At 41.0% G+C, this 19,577-nt stretch overlaps 1 protein-coding gene across 4 annotated transcripts in view; it reads right to left on the bottom strand.

Moving 5' to 3' along the window:
- Positions 1 to 19,577, bottom strand: part of LOC109060922 — a 62,158-nt gene that overhangs the window by 21,356 nt on the left and 21,225 nt on the right. For all 4 annotated transcript variants that reach the window (XM_042731600.1, XM_042731625.1, XM_042731607.1 and 1 more), the window contains exon 4: positions 19,353 to 19,523. In XM_042731600.1, coding sequence (XP_042587534.1) covers positions 19,353 to 19,523 — 171 coding nt within the window. The remainder of the gene's footprint in view (positions 1 to 19,352; positions 19,524 to 19,577) is intronic.

The following is a 19,577-nucleotide window of genomic DNA, read 5'->3' as shown; positions in this document are numbered from 1 at the left end:
AAAGATTAGCGGGTAGCCAAGATTTATGCTTATAGTCTGAATAGAAATCTTATACAGTACGATTTGTCTATCTAAAATAGTAACTGTTCATTAACAGCTGTCAACCATGTCGGTATGCAAACGCACACTCTGAACTAATTTACACAGAGCATTTCTTATTTTGGACGCGCATGCGGACCACTTATGTGCACCACTGTATGTGTGTGTGTGTCTGTGTATATATATATTATATATATATTATATATATATTTATATATTTATATATATATATATATATATATATATATATATATATATATATATATATATATATATATATATATATATATATATATATATACTGTATATGCGCCGATCGGGTATCAGTCAGAGAGGGCCGATGCAAATCTGTTTTGTTTTTTTTTGTTTTTTTTGATTGTGCAAATTATTCTGGAGCCATACGATAGCTTAATGTGAGCTACATGTGAATATTTAAGTCCTTACATTAAAGTTCACACAAACTCTTTTCTCTGCTGTGGCTGTCAGTCGTTCATTCAGCCTTTAAACCCTGGTCGCGTTCGGTTAAGACAGTCAGCTCAGTAAAGCTCTTTCCAAGATCATTCTGTGTTCCCATTATTTTACTTGATTTATAAACACATGTCTATGAATTTGCAAAAAGGACTTTATCTTATTGCCAGAGTTTAATGTTTTGTTACATTCTACCGGGTGTCTGTGAGAACAAAACACAGGCATAGAAAAGACTAAAAATTGGTTTTTATGTGCACAGTAACTGAAATTTAAAACTGCTAAAAGAAAGGCTTAATAACTGTTGCACAGATATAATACACTATGCATCAATCTCTCTTCCCTTTTGTGCTTTGCACTATTTAACACAAAGCGCATACAATGTGCACATCTGGTGTGCAGAATGTTGCACTTGATTAAACATGGCATCAGGCTTTGATGCCGTTTTGCTTCAAACGCATCATTCTGCACACCGGATGTGCACATTTAAGCACTTCATGCTGCACTGTATTTGTTTTGTCCTATCATATCTATCATATGTTGTTGCCTTATTAAAAAAATATGCTATACATTTAAAATAAATGTATTTTAATTTTATAGTACAGTATATACTATAAATACATTCATGAATGTTTTAATGAATGGATTTTATAATAATACAAATAGCAATGGTAACATTTTACCATATTTAGTGCAACACTAATATTTGTTCCCCACAAAATATTGTTTTTCACTAAATGTTTGGATTTTCAAACAAAAACATTATTTTCAACGAAACATCAACATCTAAATGTAATTGTTATTTAGAAACTCAGAAATGAATTCAGACTGGTTAATAATAAGTGAAGCTGATGATGCTGTTTATGGAGTTGTTTAATCCTCTTCTGCTAGGATCTTGAGAGATTTAATGTCTTCTTTTATTTTAGTGTATTTTGTTTATAAGGCTTTGGCTGGAAGTCAGTTGTAGTTGTTATCCAGGTGGGTATTCCAAAAAGCAGGTTATGTGACATACCAGGGTATGTTTGAGGATAAGCGAGCGGATAACCTCAGCTTTCTGTTCCAAAATCGGAGGTTACTTTCAGGGTATGCAAGTAACCATAGTAACTTCTTCTCTGAAGATAATCTGCTCCGCAGCAGCTTATGTTCCAGGATTAGTTCACTTCAGTGCTATCAGTGCACGTGTGATTTACTGATGAGCCTTCAGTGGGCGTGACAGATAGCGCACAATATTATATAATATTACAATATGTAATATAGCCTATTGTATGTGGTGCCAAAAACGCATCTGGGAGTAAGTTCATTCAACTCATAATATAATATACATATTGTAATATTATATAATGTTGTGCGCTATCTGTCATGCCCACTGAAGGCTCGTCAGTATATCAAACGTGCGCTGATCATGCATGCGCTGATAGTGCTGAAGTGAACTAACACTAGAACACAACCTGCTCCAGAGCAGGTTATCTTCAGAGAGCAAGTTACTATGGTTACTTGCATACCCTGAAAGTAACCTCCAATTTTGGAACCGAAAGCTGAGGTAAATCCACTCGCTTATCTTCAAACATACCCGGGTATGTCACATAATCTGCTTTTTGGAATACCCACCTGGATAACAACTACAACTGACTTCCAGCCAAAGCCTTATAAAGGAAATACACTAAAATAAAAGAAGACATTAAATCTCTCAAGATCCTAGCAGAGGAGGATTAAACAACTCCATAAACAGCATCACCAGCTTCACTTATAATTAACCAGTCTGAATTAATTTCTGAATTTCTAAATGATAATTACATTTAGATGTTGATGTTTCATTGAAAATGATAGTTTTGTTTGAAGTCACCATTATGGTGGTTGGTAGTCGCTTTAGTTGGACACTTTAGGACTTGACAATTTGGCGTTAGTTAATGGTGTGTTTACCAAAGCCCATTATTACAAAAGGAAAAGCAAGCTGAAAATACAGATGACCAGATGATGTTGATTATTTGTTGATGATTAGTTGTAAACTGATTTATAAGTCTCATTGTTGAAAAAAAACTATTGTTAACTGTTGAAAAATTTAAATACTCCAAGACACTCATATAATAAAGATAACCAGCCTTTAATTAGCAAGCTTTAATTAAAGGCTTTTTATCTTTATTAAATGAGTGCCTTGTAGTATTTCATCTTTTTAGTTTGATATTTACCTCCAATTATCCAAAGAGCACCTGTGGCTACGTGAAGAGACCAGAGCAGCATTCTCGGCTTCTGTTCTATTGCTAACTGTTAGTAGATAGAAATTTTCACTCCTACCATTGGCCTGCTACATTATGAATTTTAATTTAATCTAATTTTCTAAGGAAGCATATAGGTAGAGAAATTCCACACTGACCACGCCCACCCTCTGTCAATCATTGCTTCAAAACAGGGATTGGCGGAAGCGTGTTACACTTGGATCGTTCAAAACATGGCAGCTGGAGATCTGATAAGATCATTGAATTCACAGGCAGATAAAATTGAGTGTGAACAGAGAAATATTTGGCATGTACTCCATGCTAAAATCAAACGTTTGAATGACCGACCGACTGATCAATCGAACGTCTATCTGAAAGTCTTGAGCTTTGAGTGTCTTACACTGCTGGTGACCCACATGACGACCAGATGCAATGTCAGCATCTTGAAATTAGCCGGTTTTTAAACATTTGAGGAGCCAGGCTGCTGTGTAAAGACTATAAATGGACATTACAAGCATTACAATAAAGATATTTTATACCTAAAAGAATACTCAACCATTTCCTGCATCCTGCTTTACTTCCCTGAATAAGTCTTTAAAGAAAGGTGTTGGCTATTCTAAGTCGTTCTGAGTAAAAAGTTGAAAAAGCTCCGACCTGTACATGACTAAAAAAATTAACATAAGATTTACTTGAGGTTCTGCAATAAATGTGTCTATTAGAAAAATTAATTTAAATTAATTAATTATACAAAAGAGTTCCAGAGTGGATTTCACAGGATATTCCACCATTATATAATAATTCTTTCCAAATTAGAATTTAAATTCCTGTTTTTTTCATATTATAATACACTGCCATTCAAAAGTTAGGGTTAAGTAAGATTTTTCATGTTTTTTTTAAAAGAAGTCTTTTCTGCTGTAGCGTATGAGCAGTTCATTCATTCATTGGTTCTGAATTAATGAATCATGGCTCGTTGAATCTAAAACAATGCACATTCCTTGGCTAAAACCCAAGGCTTTTAGCCCCTGAACTCATGCAGGTAAATCAAACTCTCTGCAAGCTGAATGGCCGGCCTGGTGCCAGCATGGCTGGGTTTAAATTCCTGACCAGATCGTAAAACTTTATTACCCCAAACTGGGAGAAACAGAAAAAGCCCAGATCGCTAGGAATTCTTGTAAGGAAAAAGGAAAGTAAATATATTCTAAATGTATTGACGGTATTTCCTTTTTGTGCTTCGATGTCTTCCATATCAAATTGGAGTATCTACAATTTTATTGTGTTAATCAAACTTTAAATGTGTGTAATTCTGCATATGAATGTAACTTTATGTTTCTCCTACCTTTACCTGTCATTTTTGGTATCTGTTTAACTGTCTTGCTTTGACCGAACCACTCATACATAGGAAATTACAGTAAAATGTATTATTCTGGAATTACCATCTTGCTGGAATATAATTGCTGAATTCTGACAACACCATAACTCACTCGAGTGGGTGTCTCCCCAGAGACAAAGGAACTTTTTCCCGCTTCAGATCGTGGACGTTCATTGGTTGTTCGCGCAAACAGAGGCGTGAACCCAGTCGCTCCATAAGAGACTGACACAGAACTTTCTCGTTGCACTTTTGTTTCGGCACTTCGTCGAGAGAACGTCTGTCGCGATGGCTCCTTAGGGAGCTTTCATCTCCGTTTTTCTTTTCTTTTCTTTACTAAGTTTTATTCTTATATTCGCCTCTCACTACACGAGGGAGACGAACTCTGAATTATTTCTTTGGTAACTCTACGTTCGTTGAACCTTTGAAACTTCGCGCGAGTCTGCTCGCCCCGGAAGACACGAGAGAACACGCCCAGCTCTTAGCAGGCACAAAGATACCCACATGCAAGTATTATTTCCTATAGAGATTTAAACGCTGCTTAAGGTTGTCTGTTCCCTTTTCAAGGTGATCTGATTCCTTGTTGTCTTTCAAAAAGGTTACTGTATGTGATTTTGCCATACTGCGCGATCATTCTGCATGATTCTGCCTATCTCTCTCTCACCTTCTCTCGCTCACCCTTTCACTCACTCTCTCTCTCTCTCTCTCTCTCTCTCTCTCATTTTGTTATTCGTTTTGTATTGTATTTGTTTTTACTGTTTGTATTGTTATACGCATATTTACTCTGTGTGAATCGTAGTTTGATGTATTATTAGTTCAATTATTAAAAGCCAATATATTCTTGATTGCTTCTGTCTAAAATGCTCACATTACGAAGTCAATGAAATGTTTGATCTTAGCTACAAAGCTTATTTGTTACTTTCCAGTAACCTAAATTTTATAAGGACGGGAGAATGGTTTCATGGCCAGAAACTATTTTTCCTGGAATTATAAGCAGTGATAACTTTATTGAAGTTGATAAGTTAATCTTACGGCCGTTTGCTGGACAAACCACTGTTTGATTTGCATTAATTCCCAGTAAAAGATATCACGTTAATTGATATGTAGAATGGAATATTGACATATTAATGAGTAAATTACAGTGCCTTGTAATGAGTTATTGATATATACAATTGACCTATTTTTCATCTTCAATAATTTTAATGTAACTGTTACGCGAGATATATATATTAATCATATTCCTGATTAATTATTAAAATTCCCTATATATCATTTGAGCTAACGTTAACGTACTACCCAGTGCGGCTACATTATTTTGGTGGAGAAACGTGGGGATTTCAAACTTCGTTTTATGAGCAATTCAGTTTCAATCTGTTTATATGGTTATTAATAATTTCTGCACGCGCGCTATGAAATTATGAGATTGTGAGATAAGTCGCAAGACGCGAACTCACTCCTAACTGACTGAGGCAAAAAGCTGATCAGTCAGCACATTAACAGTTTCTAGAAATACCTAACAGTATAGTCACTGTTATTTTGCTGAAAGTACACTGCAGTATAATGTTAAATGTCCTGTTAAGAGAAGATCAAGATCTCTCTGCAGTGAGAACATTTTAATATTAGTAACCCGCCTATTAAAGACGAAGAAATCTCTTTTTTTTAGGACGAGACGTAAATCTGATCAGAGCGACGTTCCTTTGATTCAGTAATTAAAAGGCCTTGTAATTACATATCGTTATTGAATTCGTGGTTAACCACAGTGATATTCAAAAATAAATGATAAAACTCCTGGTCAAAAAATTGGCTTAGTTACCCAATTTTAAACCTAAAACATTTAAATCATAAGTGCTATTTTGATAAATGTGTATGGGAGTGCAACAGACGGACAATTCCTGTTGTTCACATTTGCGTGTTTTGCAGCGAAGAAATCCTGCCTCACGCTCTTGTGCAGTATAGCACCTTAAAGGTACAAACCTTTGTCTGTTGGAGAATCAGCGCTGACAAACGCTCAGATTCTAAATCACACTGAAGTAGTAGGGTGTAATTCCGCTAACTAAACACCAGAGGGCGTCCTTTAAGGGTTTAGTAGTCTCAAATTACGCCCTGCCTTCTGACTTCAGTCTGCATGAGTGCAATTACGCCATCTCGTGGCCGTTTCAGATAATGCTATTTTTTTTTTTTTTTCCTGTGGTTGTTGAATTAGCCCGTCTAAATTCTCAATAATTATTTGCATTTACAGCTTTGCTCGTGCGAATATTATGTTATGTTAGACAAATTTTCCTGCCTTTGACTGTTCACACTTACTTTGAGTTTGGTTCAAACATGATTTGAATTAAAATTTAATTGTTTAATAGTGTAAATTAAGTGTCTCAGGTTAACCACTGATTGACCCACTTAGAAGGAAGTGAGCCATCTAGTGGCCGTCTCCTGTTAAGTCGGTTCATAGCTTTCAGCTCTCTTCTTGCTTATTTTAAATTTCAGTTTAAACCAGTTTTGAATTTTTAAATTTGAATTAAGTTTTCTGTTTACCAGGTGAAGCACAGAGAGGGAGTTTCACCCCCTTGTGGTGAAAACCAGCTACTGCGGCCTTCTCCCATGTTTCATCCTGTCTATTTCTATTTTGATTTTTATTCTTTTTCTTCTCTCTTTTGGGTTAGGTTATTTTGATAATTACCATCACAATCATAATTCCCTTTTTGTTTTATCATTATTAGGTAAAGCTGTTACCTCTCATTTCTACATATATATTTACTCAATTGATTTTAAACAAAACAAGCCTTAATTCACTTTAAGTTTCCCTTGTTCATCCTTTGTGTATTTGATTGTAGAACTCCCTTGGTGATTGGACAGTCATCTCAGGTTTCCATTGAGCAAGGTTGCCCGGCCAGCGTTACCGAAATGTGATAAAACCCATCCACTTATTATAAGCCACAGAATATTAGATATTCCCCCGGATATATTTTAAGTGTTTGGCCCATCTCTTCTCCATGCCACACCATCTTCCTAGGTTTCCTACCCCGATAGCCCCACTCACCTGTTGGCCCTATCTTAAAACCTAGCAGTAGGCTTAGGCCTCCTTATTCTCCCTAACACATATCGTGTTACTACTGTTTTATCTCATTTCAAGTGTTTTGTTTCACTTTGATCTTTTCTGTCCTTTGTTCTGTTGTGTTTTTTTCTTTCTTTCATTTCACAGAAAGACAGTAACCTATGAGAGCCACCAAGGAAGCTAAACAGTAGAGTGACAACCAGCAGCCGGTGTCATCACGTGACCCGCTAGGCTACTGCCTGTCAAATCTCCATTTCAGGTCCTCCGTTGACCCAAGTTAATTGGCTCCGCGAACTGTCTGACTGTTTGCATCAGTAAGCCCCAAAATTCTCATAAACGGCATAGCCCGTATGAGTATAGCTCGTTAACCGTAGAACGAACTTGCATTGGTCTCTTTGTGTGTATGCTGTGTTTCTCTCACCTACAGTGAGCCAGGATGTTCCGTTCATCCAGTCCAGCAGTCCACGGGGGCAACCTCTCAACATGGTTGAAAGCAGTGACGACCCCCTTCCTGCCCAAGGACGCCAGTAACCTGCAGCACCTAAACCAAGAGGAACTGGACACCGAGCCAGATGAACTGATGGCACACGATCCAACCCAAAGCTACAACTACAAAGAGCTCGCCAGGATCCTCGGAAGCCTAGTTCACATTCTCGTCACCCAGGCACGGCTTAGCGAATGGAGCAACATCGACCTGGAACAGCATGCAGCAACACTTATGCTTCAAGCGGAGGACGCCTGGAAGGACCAGGCCCGAACCCAGAGTCGCCTTGATCAGCTCCTCCTCGAGACCCAGAACCAGCCCGAGAAAGAGGACGCCACAGATCCAGAGCTACAGAAAGAAGTAGAAAGACTTCAAAATGCCCTGCAAGATCTTCGCCTCGACACAGACCAAAGAGGACAGTTGGAGAGAGAAGCCCAAAAGGAACTCAACGAAAAACTCCAGCAATGTGACACTCTCCTAGAGAGAGCAAAGACTGAACTGAAAGAAAGAGACTCTAAAGCCAGGGCCTGTGAAAAACATTTGCAAGCGGCCCGAGCTAAAATCGACAAGCTTACTCTGCAGAGAGACGAGCTCCAAGATGAACTTGACACTGTTCACGCTGAACTGAAACATTCTTACAGATTACAGAGTGGCTGGAACAGAGAAACACACACCATAGAGTTTCTCCCGGCCCGCCACTCCAACCCTTTCAGCCAAGAACCCAGAGCTGAAAAGGGGGGCGTAAGCCCATGGCTCAAGACATCACCAGCCAGCTTCCAAGAATACCTGTCAGCAACGGAGGGGGGAGAGCCCTTCCAGAGAACGCATGCCACTAAACCCTGCACAGCTCCCCGAGAACAAGCTAGCCAGAAACATCCCTACGTTCAATCCAGATCCTGCAGGAGGTCATGACGTTCACGCTTATTTACAAGACATTGACTTTCACTTACAAACTGTCACCAACGTGACAGCTTTGGACAAATTGTACCTGTTAAGAATCACGTCCCGCAGTGATGTGCATAGGATTCTGGATCGTCAACCAGAGACTGTCAAAGTGGACTACCAGCAACTGAGAAAAACTTTGATTCTTGAATTCTCTGATCCAGACTCAGACCACGGGCTCCTTAACGCTATGGACCTCAAACAGGGCCGACTTGAAAACCCACAGACTTTCTACAGTCAACTACGGAAAGCCTACTTCGGAGCACGCAACGAACCAGGTATGCAACAGGATGTCAACTTTAAAACTCTGTTCCTCCGAAACCTACATGCCAGTTGGAGTTTTCATCTCGGAGTCTCAGCGTGTCCGTGTAGCATGTCTACACAAGAGTCATGGGACTTAGCCCACAAAGCTTACACCAAGCAAAAGACTATTTCTGAAAAGACTGTGAAAAACCCCACAATCTACTCTGTCTCTGAGCACTGCTCGGAGTTGACCCTAGAGGCGCGCCCCACAACACCACAGTCACAGACCTTTTTACAGAGAGTCAAGACCGTTCCAAGCCAGCAGAGGGCTACATAATCGTGGTGGTGCTCATCCAAAGCACCAGAGCAAGCGCTATGAAAGATTCTGGGACCGGCGACCCAAAAAAGAGCCGATCCCCACCGTCCAGGACACAAAGCCCCGACAGCCGGCAGGGGAACCACTCTCGACACGACACTGGTAAGCTCAATCCTGTGCACACATCAGAAAAACACAGGGCAAGCCACGTCTGAGAGAGCAGAGATCCTGAGGGTGCTGAAAGAGCTTCTTTACATGAAAACTCGCAAGGGAGACAAGACAAAAGACGAACCAGACATCTTATGTCTAAGCATAAGAACTGAAACCAACACCCTGTCTAACTGCCATCTGACTGAGCCAAGCACCCCGAACACTGCTCGTCATCCACAGACCACAGAGCTAACTGTCACATCACAAGGTGACAGCATCACCCAAGCTCCACAGCTGACAGCTGCACACCCTGAACGAGACAGCACAGTTCCTCACACCAGGTACCACAATCCCAAGGTACCAGAAAATGCTGTTTTGGCTAACTGCCTCCGCAGCTAGCTACACGAGACCGGTCCTAACCACCCATTGATCGTCACACCTGCCCCGATGACAACATTCCTGGGCAACCTTGTCGAAAAGGGGGTGGGCCGAAAACTCCACCTGAACATCACGTTAGGAAAAGGAGTGAGCATGGAAGCCCTGATCAACACAGGATCAGACCTTACAGTGATCTCATCTCAACTTTTCAAAAGACTCCAATTTGAAGCTAAGAGACAAGATCGAACTCTTACACCTCAAACTTGTGAACTGAATGTACAGTCATACAGCCAGAATGACATCCGGTTTGACAAGGTAGCTTCCATTCACCTGACGATTGGTCCTATGAGTCTAGTACATCCTGTGTACATTTCACCAATGGACACTTACCCACTCCTCATCGGCAAAGACCTGCTAGATCGCTTTGAACCTTTACTGGACTTCAAACAGCTAAAAGTCTGGGCTCAAGTGCGAGAAACTCTTCCCCTCCAGCCACACAGGTCGCCGGTGACAGACTGTCAGGTCACAGAGGTCACGGGAACTCCCACAGAGCCAGACTGCCAGGTCACAGAGGTCACGGGAACTCCCACAGAGCCAGACTGCCAGGTCACAGAGCTCACGGGAACCCCAGCAGCCAGCCATGGGTACATAGCCTCAACAACAAACCAGGGCTCAAGTTCGCTCCTCTGCACCTTAGTCAACGAACAGGGAACGGTGATACCAGCTTACACCAAAGGGGTCGCTGTTCGGCTCAACATGCGATGTGGTCAAACCTTAAACCACACGCTGGGTTTCTTCCAACCCTCACCTGAATGTGTGGAACTCGGACTCACACTTGAAGCCACACCCCTTACTGAAGTGTCATCTCATATAGTTTACATCCTGTGCAACAACTGGACGGTAACTGACATCAACATTCCCAAGGCCTACCGGCTGGGATGGCTAGTGAGCCATGACTTTCATGACTTTGAACGTGTACGGCCTGTCATAGGGCCCATTCCACCTGCACTGATACCCGAAGGGAGTACAGACAACACATTGTTCACTGCACCCTTCAAATTCATCGCCATCACATCTGTCATGTCAGTGACCAAAGACCAGGTGTGCAGAACGGAGCTGACCGAGGACCAACACCTCGCAGTATACACAGTCTCCCACCAGAGCGTCGGTGAGACTGATGAACCTGCTACACCTCTTAATACCAAACCGACTGATGACACACCGATGGAGGAGCCTTACCCAGGTTTTGAATCTCCAGTGCAGCGAATTCTACAAGACGCTAATGCACTTCAGGAGCGATACAGTTCGTCAAGGACTGAGACAAGTTCTTTATAAATTCAAAGAATCCTGTGCCAAAGACTCTTTAGACTGTGGTCTTACCAACCTCCACATGGTGCCACATCCCTACGCACCCTGATGCTCCTCCCACTTTTGTCAAACAGTACAAGATTCCCATCGCCTCACACGAACCAGTGCAGGAGATGATCGAATCTATGCTTGAGAAAGGTGTCATCCGTCCACGCAACAGCACCTACTCAGCCCCCATCTGGCCCGTCCTCAAACCTAACGGCGAATGGCGACCCACCATTGACTACAGGAGATTGAATCAACAGGTGCCGCTGTCACAACGGCCCATGACCCAGCTAGAACAAGAAATGCCCCGAATCAGAGGAGCCACAATCTTCTCTACACTTGACGTGGCCTCTGGATTCTGGACCATTCTGGTGCACCTGGAAAACCAACACAAGCTGGCATTCACATTTGGCAACCGACAGTTCACCTTCAACAGGTGCCCGTTCAGCTACGCCAACTCACCAGCTGAATTCAACATCTTTCTGAACAAAGCATGTACAGACTCTAACTATGCCAGACTCAGTTTTGTGTGCCATCTTCCGAGCTGGAAACAGAATGGTTTCAAAACTGCAAACAACAAGCCAGTCAAACACCAACACCTGTTCCAGGAACGTGATAACATCACAAAAACACACAATGTGACTGTGTACTGGAAGAAGGTAAAAGGACACTCGAAGCTACCAGGTCTCGACAAGGACTTAAATGTTCAAACTGACACCCTCGCCAAAACTGGCACACTTAACAACAGGCTGTGGTCACTCCCAACCCACCCACCCACTTTCAAGGGTTAAAGTGATTACACACAGCATAAGAACTTTACAAACTAGACTGCCTACCTCAGAGCCGCTTACGCTGGCTCCGCTGTTTACAAATACCAACATAGCAGAGGAGCGGGGTTTCTGACACCTCCATAAAGACTTTGTTTAACCACCTCTCAAACCCCTCCATCCACCCTTGCACGCTGTCTACACTCACTGACAACCAGTGCCTCAGACCACTGCATGAAACAAAGAACATGCTGCGTGCACAGAACAACACTGTGGGTTGTGCACCGTCTGACATCACAATGCCAAGGCTTGTAATGCCACGGCGCAAAAGGGGGATAATGCCAATGTATTTCCATGACGCATCATGTGCTGCACAACGCAGCACCAGAGCCACTGACGAGACACTGAAGCAAGCGTCATGCCAGCAGCAAGATGTGGCAAAACATGGGCCAAGGCGAGCTAAACCCAGTCGCCGCCCACAAAGTAAAGAGACTGCCCTGTCCAACCAAAGACAACCCTCGCTTGTTTGTTCCTCCCCTTTTTGTCTCTCTCTCCCTGTTGTCTGTACCAGGATGCTGCTGTGGTTCGCCATGCTGTGCTGTCAGCCAACCAGAGGACGGCTGCCACAGAGAGAACAACTGAGACTCCTGACCACCGACTACAGACCACACTACCCCAGCACCGTAGCCCAATACAGCTGGGCAGGTGCCCGATGGACAGAGAACTCCCTTACTCACGCTGAGGCCGATGTCAAACACGTGTTCAGCCAACGTGAGAAAATGACTGTTACACAAGTGGAGTTAGTTGGACACAACCACCACTCCAAACGGTTCCTGGGAGCTTTGCTCGGAGCCGCCGCTGCCGCCAAAACTCTGTTTAACATTGGTATGTCCAGTGTCAATGCAGCGAACCAGGCCGTGAACTCCATGAAACCGCTGTTTACTGCCTTCCAGAATGACTTTGCCAAGACTCAGCTGGTTACAGCGCTAACGACAGACATGCTGTGGGAGGTTAACTCCTCCAATGACAGCCTAACCACGGGTAGAATCCCACCTTACATGATACCCTTAAGCCTTGTGCTAACTGTGCTGGCTTCCGCCATCACCACGCCAGCTGACCCACTACAAATACACCTGGCCTACTCTCTGGGTAGCGCCATCCTACTGCACGTCAATCCCGAGCAGAGGGAAGTGGATGTGCTCCTGAACCAACCCATCAGTGAGTCAAGCCAAGTCTACAGACTTAAAGACATTGTCAATGTCAGGTTTTTGGAAAAGCAACACCCACACCAAGACACACATTCCAGATGTGGTGGCCTACCACGACAGCGACACACAGCTGTACCTGGCCCCAAACCTGCACATGTGTACTTTGACCAAAGACATTCATTATCTCTGCCTTAGCAAACCCTTCCTCAGGAACAACACTGAAGGAATCTGCGGGTTGCAAACCCTGGTCAGCGACACACACACTGCCCTGCCGAATCCAAGCCTCGTACACAAGTCACCGAGACGCAAGCAGAGATTGTAGGTGACAGATGGCTCGTCAACACTCCCGTGCGTACAGCTACTCTCACTTACGACCAGCATGACACAACCAGCCGTGTCAACGTGCCCAACCCGAATAGGGGGATTCAAGTACCGAAAGGTGCCACGCCCTACCTTCACGACCTGGCCTTATACCATTTTCTGAGTGAAGAGTACCAGACAGCACTGGAACTCCCATCCTTCAAGAATTACAACCTCAATCTTAGATCCAGAACTGGAACTCTGGATTGAGGAAAGGGGGTCCCGACACATTGACATTGCTCCCGTCGACACAGCCCTCCAAGCACTGTCTCGACGGCCCGTTCTGAACCCGTCATCTGCGGTCCGAGCCTGGACCGCTGCCGACATTGCACTGTGCATCTCTACAGGTCTCAGACAGAATCCCCGGAAGGGGGGGTGCCAAGTCCGAGACCACACTGAACCTCATCAAGCTGAATCCTCAGCTCCAGGAACCACCTGCCATTATGATCCACCTGCTACATGACCATCATGATTCGCCTGCCATCTGCCCATCGTGATGATTGCCGTCCGATGATGTCCACACAGGGACTTCATCCGACGGAAAGGGGGACTGTAGCGTATGAGCAGTTCATTCATTCATTGGTTCTGAATTAATGAATCATGGCTCGTTGAATCTAAAACAATGCACATTCCTTGGCTAAAACCCAAAGCTTTTAGCCCCTGAACTCATGCAGGTAAATCAAACTCTCTGCAAGCTGAATGGCCGGCCTGGTGCCAGCATGGCTGGGTTTAAATTCCTGACCAGATCGTAAAACTTTATTACCCCAAACTGGGAGAAACAGAAAAAGCCCAGATCGCTAGGAATTCTTGTAAGGAAAAAGGAAAGTAAATATATTCTAAATGTATTGACGGTATTTCCTTTTTGTGCTTCGATGTCTTCCATATCAAATTGGAGTATCTACAATTTTATTGTGTTAATCAAACTTTAAATGTGTGTAATTCTGCATATGAATGTAACTTTATGTTTCTCCTACCTTTACCTGTCATTTTTGGTATCTGTTTAACCGTCTTGCTTTGACCGTACCACTCATACATAGGAAATTACAGTAAAATGTATTATTCTGGAATTACCATCTTGCTGGAATATAATTGCTGAATTCTGACAACACCATAACTCACTCGAGTGGGTGTCTCCCCAGAGACAAAGGAACTTTTTCCCGCTTCAGATCATGGACGTTCATTGGTTGTTCGCGCAAACAGAGGCGTGAACCCAGTCGCTCCATAAGAGACTGACACAGAACTTTCTCGTTGCACTTTTTGTTTCGGCACTTCGTCGAGAGAACGTCTGTCGCGATGGCTCCTTAGGGAGCTTTCATCTCCGTTTTTCTTTTCTTTTCTTTACTAAGTTTTATTCTTATATTCGCCTCTCCCTACACGAGGGAGACGAACTTTGAATTATTTCTTTGGTAACTCCACGTTCGTTGAACCTTTGAAACTTCGCGCGAGTCTGCTCGCCCCGGAAGACACGAGGAGAACACGCCCAGCTCTTAGCAGGCACAAAGATACCCACATGCAAGTATTATTTCCTATAGAGATTTAAACGCTGCTTAAGGTTGTCTATTCCCTTTCAAGGTGATCTGATTCCTTGTTGTCTTTCAAAAAGGTTACTGTATGTGATTTTGCCATACTGCGCGATCATTCTGCATGATTCTGCCTATCTCTCTCTCACCTTCTCTCGCTCACCCTTTCACTCACTCATTCTCTCTCTCTCTCTCTCTCTGTCTCTCTCTCTCTCATTTTGTTATTCGTTTTGTGTTGTATTTGTTTTAACTGTTTGTATTGTTATACGCATTTTTACTCTGTGTGAATCGTAGTTTGATGTATTATTAGTTCAATTATTAAAAGCCAATATATTCATGATTGCTTCTGTCTAAAATGCTCACATTACGAAGTCAATGAAATGTTTGATCTTAGCTACAAAGCTTATTTGTTACTTTCCAGTAACCTAAATTTTATAAGGACGGGAGAATGGTTTCATGGCCAGAAACTATTTTTCCTGGAATTATAAGAAGTGATAACTTTATTGAAGTTGATAAGTTAATCTTACGGCCGTTTGCTGGACAAACCACTGTTTGATTTGCATTAATTCCCAGTAAAAGATATCACGTTAATTGATATGAAGAATGGAATATTGACATATTAATGAGTAAATTACAGTGCCTTGTAATGAGTTATTGATATATATACAATTGACCTATTTTTCATCTTCAATAATTTTAATGTAACTGTTACGCGAGATATATATATTAATCATATTCCTGATTAATTATTAAAATTCCCTATATATCATTTGAGCTAACGTTAACGTACTACCCAGTGCGGCTACACTGCTCATCAAGGCTACATATATTTGATCATAACTACAGTAAAAACACATACTATGAAATAGCATTACTATTTAAAGTAACAGTTTTTTATGTTACTACTCTTAAAACATTTTTTTTTTCCTGTGATCAAAGCTTAATTTTTAGCATCATTACTCTAGTCTTCAGTGTCACATGAAAATTCAGAAATCATTCTAATGTGCTGATTTACTATCAATGTTGGAAACAGCTGTGCTGCTTAATATTTTTTGGGGGAAATTGTGATACTTTTTTATTTTATTATTATTTTTTTTTTATTTTATTATTATTTTTTTTAAACTTTTATAGGTTTAAGACAATAGTAGAGTCCACATAACAATGATAAAGGCACAGAGAAACAGTTTCAGAGTGATTTTTTTCCTGCTCATGAATATTAAAAACATTGATAGTCAATAAGAATCCACCTGAATTTAAAGAACTCAAACATTTAAATCAGCAACTGCAGCAGGTGCTTAGAATAAACATAACATTATTGTCAGTTGGTGTGTGGACACTAATAATGTTATAGTTAACAAATAGGTGTTGTTCTTAGTTTGAACTGGACTTTTAGGGCCTAATTTCCTTCCTAATAGTGAAATATTATGACAACTGACTTGTGAGGACATTTTATGTATCTTTATATGTATCTAAATATATATTTTTATAATTTACACAGATTTGCACAGGATTTTGTGAGGGTTAGGTGTCAGGTTAGGACATAGAAAGTATCATAAACCTGACATATAAAACAGTGGAAGTCTATGAGAGGTCTCACTAACATAGTGAAACAAACCTGTGTATGTTAACTAGTTTCACCTGCTTTGTGAGGACTAAATGGCCACATACACACTGCAAGTTTCAGGACTGACAACCGCATTTAAATGCACAATGAGTCCTGTAAATTATTGTTCCATGTGTGTACAAAACACAACTCACTCCCGAAACTGGCAGTGTGGTAAGCATAGCAATGTTGTAGTGTCTCGGAGAGAATGGATGCCACAGATTAGCTAGTTTTGTGTTAGCTGCTGTTGAGAAAACAAACATTAGACTGAAAATCTGCAAAACGTTATTAAAGTGCCATTGGGACAGGCGTCGTAATGTAGTTTTGTTCTTTAAACTGTTATTATTAAACAGCCTACGCTCTCTTGGACCGCAACTGCTCGGTCCACAATACACCTCTCTCCGGAATACTGTCAGATCTGAGGTAAACACTTAATGTCTGACAATATATGCACATTGGTGTGCTTCTCATGAGACATCATTAACAACTAGTTGTTAAGTTTGGTTCCGTACACACTGCACAGAATTTCTGTAAATGCGGTTGTCACTACCTGTATTTTTCGGGAGTTAATGCGGTTGTCACTCCTGTATTTTAGTGAATTATGTGTGTACAGAACACGACTAAGGAGTAAAAGGTGAACTAACAACTGAATTTTTCTGCAGTGTATACGTGGCCAATGTCTGCATAAAGTAGTATGTATTCATGTTTCAGGGCTCTACCCCTAGATTTTAAGGATATCCAGCTCTCCCCTTAAATCAAATAGACTTCCAGTGTTTTATTAAAAATATAAAATGGCAAAAGTTTTCTCTGAGGGTTGTGTTTAGGAGTGGGGTTAAGGGATAGAAAAAAATCAGCTCAGTATAAAAAACATTATACCTTTGGAAAGTCCTCATAATGATAGATGTACCAACATGTGTGTGTGAGCATGCACACTGTGTAGGATTCCCAACACTGTAGACTGTTTACTGCTAATTACTCTTGCTGTAACCTCGAACCCATAACCTCTCTATCTACTGGAGAGTTGGTGGATTAGTGTAAAGTTTTTCTCTGTAATTTGTTACCCTAGCCTTTGCTTAAGCTTTCTTTTTGTCACTTGCTTACTGTCTACAATGAAACAGGACATAAAGCAAAATATCAACATTTATTAAATAATATTTAAATTAATTACTCATTATATAAATTTAAAAATAGTCTGTATGATTAAATTCTCATTACCGAAAAAGAAGTTCTCTCTACCGCAACTGGCCTTAAATTGTTGCAGTAAGTGAGAATGGTGTTGCGGAGGATGAGGGGCCTTTACTCAATGTAAATGGTTCTGCCACGTGTTGCTTAAAGGGTTACTCCACTGCAAAATGAAAATTTTGTCATTATTCAATTTTGTCACTTACCCCCATGTCGTTCCAAACCCGTAAAAGCTTTGTTCATCTTCGGAACACAATTTAAGATATTTTGGATGAAAACTGGTAGGCTTGAGACTGTCCCATAGACTGCCAAATAAATAACAGTGTCAAGGTCCAGGAAAGTATGAAAAGCATCGTCAGAATACTCCATCTGCCATCAGTGATTCAACCGTAATGTTATGAAACGACAAGAACACAAAAGAAACAAAGAAAACAAAAATAATGACTTTATTCAACAATTCCTCTCCTCTGTGTCTCTTCAAATCAGCGTAGCGCCATTTTGGCAATTCTGAGCAGTACGCAGATGGCACAGTCTCAAGCCTACCGGTTTTCATCCAAACTATCTTCAATTGTGTTCCGAAGACAAACGAAGCTTTTACGGGTTTTGAACGATATGGGGTTAAGTGATTAATGACAAAAATTTCAATTTGGGATGGAGTATCCCTTTAATTAAAAATCAAGATTTATAAAAAAAGAAAACAAAAAATGTTGTGGAACATCTAGCAGAATATCCATTTACTTTTTTCTGAATATTTTCATTTAAATCTGCTTAAATTACAACATAACATAAAATTCAGACATACTTGGAATGTGTTTACATTAATTCTGCATTATAAAAGTATTTTGAGAATTGAGAAGCAAGTCTGCATCTCCTGCGATGTATCAAAGCCTGCATAAAAGCTCACTGTTCAAATGAATGCACAGCTCAGCTCAAACTGTATGGAATGTGTGTATGACTGCAATAAAATGATGAGAATTATACCTTCACAAATAATTCTATCAATGAGTAATATTGGTTGTGTATATTTTCATAGATTACACAACATTTTAATTATTTTTCAATAACTTTATTTTTTATTCATTTTCCTAGTTCATTATGGTGCTTTTGTAAGAAAATAGCAGTGGCTGGGACAGACTTTCAGTATCACCTTCACTTAAAATAACGTAGTTTAATCCTGTTTACGTGAAATAAGCTGCTCCAAAGCAGGTCTGAGCTAATGGACCTGTTGATATGATAGTAACTCCAGGATGAGCTTCAAAGAACCTAACAATCCTGGAGCTAACTGAGTAATCCACATCCGAAGAACAGACCCCAGATCTCTTGTTTTTCTGTTCTTGTTGTTTCTGTTTTCTTCAGTGATTCTGTTTGATAACAGTGGGTGTTCATCCCCAGACAGCAACATAGTGTTGGCCCAGATTCAGCCCACATCTGGCCCATGTAAAATCCATGCAAATATCCATGTGAATATTTGTTTTCAGTTTGAATCGGTATATATAAAAGTAGAAGTTCACTAAAACCAATATGGCACAGAGTTTTTCTTTCAATTTTCTATTTTACTGAAGCACAACATTTTGTTACTGTGAGAGTACACAAATAAAAGTAGACCCTATACAGTTTTTCTGCTGTTATTATGAAAAAGTGCAACTGTGCGGGCTGGCACATTTGCCAACATCAGAGGGTTAACATATTAGATGAATCAACGTAAAAGCCAAACCTCAGTATGCTGAGTTGACAGTTTGGACTTTTCAGTCCAGCACAGAGCAGCTCCACTCCTGAATCCTGCAGGTGATTGTTATTCAGGTCCAGCTCTCTCAGGGAGTTTGATGATTGTAAAACTGAAGCCACAATTTCACAGTGCTGATCAGTGAGATTACAGCCTGTCAATCTGAAAAAGAACACTGTTGTTAAAAGGCATGTTGGTGTGCTGGTGTCTTCCTTG

This window comes from Cyprinus carpio, chromosome A3 (genome assembly GCF_018340385.1).
Source record: "Cyprinus carpio isolate SPL01 chromosome A3, ASM1834038v1, whole genome shotgun sequence".
In the NCBI taxonomy this organism is placed as follows: domain Eukaryota; kingdom Metazoa; phylum Chordata; class Actinopteri; order Cypriniformes; family Cyprinidae; genus Cyprinus; species Cyprinus carpio.
This window is presented reverse-complemented; position numbering and strand designations above follow the sequence as displayed.